Source organism: Schistocerca nitens, unplaced genomic scaffold, assembly GCF_023898315.1.
Source record: "Schistocerca nitens isolate TAMUIC-IGC-003100 unplaced genomic scaffold, iqSchNite1.1 HiC_scaffold_488, whole genome shotgun sequence".
NCBI classification, from domain to species: Eukaryota; Metazoa; Arthropoda; class Insecta; order Orthoptera; family Acrididae; genus Schistocerca; species Schistocerca nitens.
The window spans coordinates 46,993-50,215 of NW_026046021.1; the positions used below are offsets into that span (position 1 = coordinate 46,993).

At 59.1% G+C, this 3,223-nt stretch overlaps 1 protein-coding gene across 1 annotated transcript; it reads left to right on the top strand.

Annotated features, from left to right (window-relative positions):
• Positions 1 to 1,501: 1,501 nt before the first annotated feature.
• On the top strand, positions 1,502 to 2,281 carry LOC126232411 (uncharacterized). Its single transcript, XM_049942673.1, has one exon. The coding sequence runs from the start codon at positions 1,502 to 1,504 to the stop codon at positions 2,279 to 2,281; it is 780 nt and encodes a 259-aa protein (XP_049798630.1).
• The last annotated feature ends 942 nt before the right edge of the window (positions 2,282 to 3,223 follow it).

Sequence of the window (3,223 nt, forward strand, 5' to 3'; positions counted from 1 at the left end):
CGCATTTTTACCATTGCCTTGCACTTTCTCCATGAACACTCAACATTGTCAGTGTCGGAACAGGCATTTGCCTTTTCATCTGTCGGGTCGTCTGCAAATCTGCCTTCTATTACTCTTGCTAGCCAAAACAGATAGATACACCGTCCTCCCTGCAACGGCCTTATGATCACTGCGTCCCTGTTCTGCACATACAGAGTCGAAACACGTTCGGGTCTGTTTGTCATCCGTAGGTCCACGATGTTATCTCCACGAGTCGGTTCTCTGTTCATTTTGCTCGAGGTGATTTTCGGACAGTGCACTCAGTATAATGTCACTCGATGCTCTCTGTCCCCCTACCACCCGTCCTGAACATCATCTGAGTGTCCCAGTCTATATCGGGTAAATTGAAATCTCCACCTAAGACCCTAACATGCTGAGGAAAATGTATGTGAAATGTGTTTCCAAAATCCGTCTCTCCGTTGTTCTGCCACTAATGCTGCTGCGTCGGGAGGTCGGTCAAAGGAGCCAATTATTATTAAACCTAGCTCGGTTGTTGGGTGTAACCTCCACCCACAATATTTCACAGGAACCATCCACCTCTACTTCACTACAGGATCAAAACTACTACTCAAACAGCGACGAACACACCACCACCGGTTGCATGCAATCGAGCCTTTCTAAAACACCGTCTGTACCTTTGTGACAATTTCGGCAGAATTTATCCCTGGCGTCAGCCAGCTTTCTGTACCTTATCACGATTGCAGAGCTTCGGTGCTTTCTCTGTCAGCGCTTGCGGTTCCGGTACTGTACCAACGCAGCTTCGACAGTTGACAATTAACAAACGATACCGATTGCTGCTTGGTCCCCGCACCCGTTGAGGCTGCTGTTGCCCCCTTTCTGTACTTGCCCAAGGCCATCTAACCTAACAAAACCGCCCAGCCCACGCCACACAACCCCTGCTACCCGTGTAGCCGCTTGTTGCGTGTAGTGCTCTCCACCTAAGACTATAACATGCCTTCGACATTCGCAGTGTACAACACCTTAGGTTAGGGTTGGCGTCGCTTGGGTTAGGTTAGGTTACGTTAGGTGGACGTGGGTTAGGTTAAGGGTTAAAGTTAGGTTAGGCGTCAAAGTTAGGTTAAGCGTTCGGACGTGAGGCGTCAGGTGGCCGCGCACCTACCTTACGGCCGGACATCTTAGGTTAGGCTAAGGGCGCCGAGGTCACGTTACGTTCACCTTCGGGCGCCACACGTAGCTGTCACAGGTAGGTAGTAGTTCGGTCGGTCGGTCGTCGGCAAGCCGCAAAAAACTACAGACGACGTCGACAACAAGACCGAGCAGGAGGCAGATATATACCGAGCGCCAAAGAGACCGACCACACACACACACACACACACACACACAAAACAACAAACACCACCCACCGGCCAAAGGGGCACCAAAAAAACCCACAAAGCCGAGCACCACACGTCGCGACCAGAGGCAACCCGCAACCGCAACGGCGCTTTCCGCACCGGGCCGGATGCACGTACGACAACACCGCTACCCGTACACAAGGCCTCCCATTGCACACAGCCGCTCTGTGTTCAACATCATCAATGGCGCGCCCGCGGCTCGTCGCGGTCGCAGCCATGACGCCGCCGCCACTTTTGCACCAACACATTCACGCACCGCAAAACAGCTCGCCGACCCACCGACACAGCACAGCCGACAAACAAAAACAACCGCGGCGGCGGCAACAAAACAAAACAAACACCTCGCACCAAGCGTCCGACAGAAAACAAACGGACAGGCACACAGGCCTCTGCTAACGACCACGACACAGCGGCACGCTGCCCCTTTCCCGCCACTCTCGATTCACAGCGCACGCGACCCCGTCGTCGACGACGACACGCGACGGGCTCGCTTCCCGCAACCTACACCTTTCCGCCACTACGCACGGCTCCACCCGACGCCCGTCGCAACGGCACTACTGCACGCACTATCACCCCCGCCGCCGCCGCCGCCGCCGCCGCCTCCTCCTCTCTCCCCCTTCCCGTACACAACAACACAGCCAAAAACACACTCACGACCCAAACATAACAACATGGCACGTGCATCGGCGCACACCCCCAACCAGTCACCGTCGACACAACCACACGCAAGGCACGGAAAAACCGGCGTCCTTCCACGTTGCCATCAAAGCAGCACAAACAACCACACAGGAGGAACCACCAACAACTGCCGGCCGGCCGGCAACCACCAAACGCACATTCCCGCTCGCCACCACACACCTCTCGGCAGCCGTTTCGCAAAGACATGACATGACATGACGCGACATCATCGCATCACGGGCGACGCACGCACACCGACCCACTTTCCCGCCCGTCTCTCTCTCTCTTTTTCTTCCGACGCCTTCGGCCGAGCACACACGTACGTGGCACAACGCCCAACACAGTCACACACAGTCGACAGGCGCACGCCCAGGCACGCAACGACGCAGCGCAGCAAAGGCGCCCGCGACACATACCTCCTCTCCCGTCTCGCCGCCGACCGCCAGCCAGCCACTCGCAATGTGCACTGGCCAACCGGACACACGTCCACCGCGCCGCCTCCGACCACCCGCCAGGGGGCGCTCACGTCCGCGACAACAGCGCGGCCCGCCGCCGGGCGGGCCCAGCCCGGCCCAGGCGGCGCGCGCTGCTCTGCACTCGGCGCGCCGCGCCACACATCCTGCTGCAGACCGGGCTCGTCTCTCTGTACGCGTCTGCGTCTGCCCGCATCTCATCTTCCTGCGCATCAACACAAACGAGGCCACGTGAGCAAACCCCCGTCACAACGCCACATCACGCACTGCCTTGTCGACCGCCTAAATAAATGCACTCACCCACCAGCCATCCGCTTCGTCCTCTTCTTGCTTACTCGTTGTTCGTCGTTGTTGCTGCTGCACCAGCACCAGCACCAGCACCGGCGGCGGCGGCGGCGGCGGCGGCGGCGGCGGCGGCGGCGGCGGCGGCGGCAGCGGCAGCGGCAGCGCACACAGCCCCCAGCCGGCCGCATCCGAGGGGGCCCCGCCGCCAGCGTCGCCTCCTTGGGCACAGGTGCGGTGCTGTGGCCGCCCATCCAACCGCATTTGCTGGCCGTCCCAGCCGCCAGGCAGGCGTTCCCACTGCCGCGCACCGCCTCTGCTGCAGAAGACGAACAAACGAAACGTACAAACATACACGCACCCGAAGCGTGGCCACACACGGACGGGACCGACAGG

Excerpts from the sequence above, each read along its gene's own strand:
- LOC126232411 (XM_049942673.1), top strand. The coding sequence starts at position 1,502 with ATGCACGTACGACAACACCGCTACCCGTACACAAGGCCTCCCATTGCA.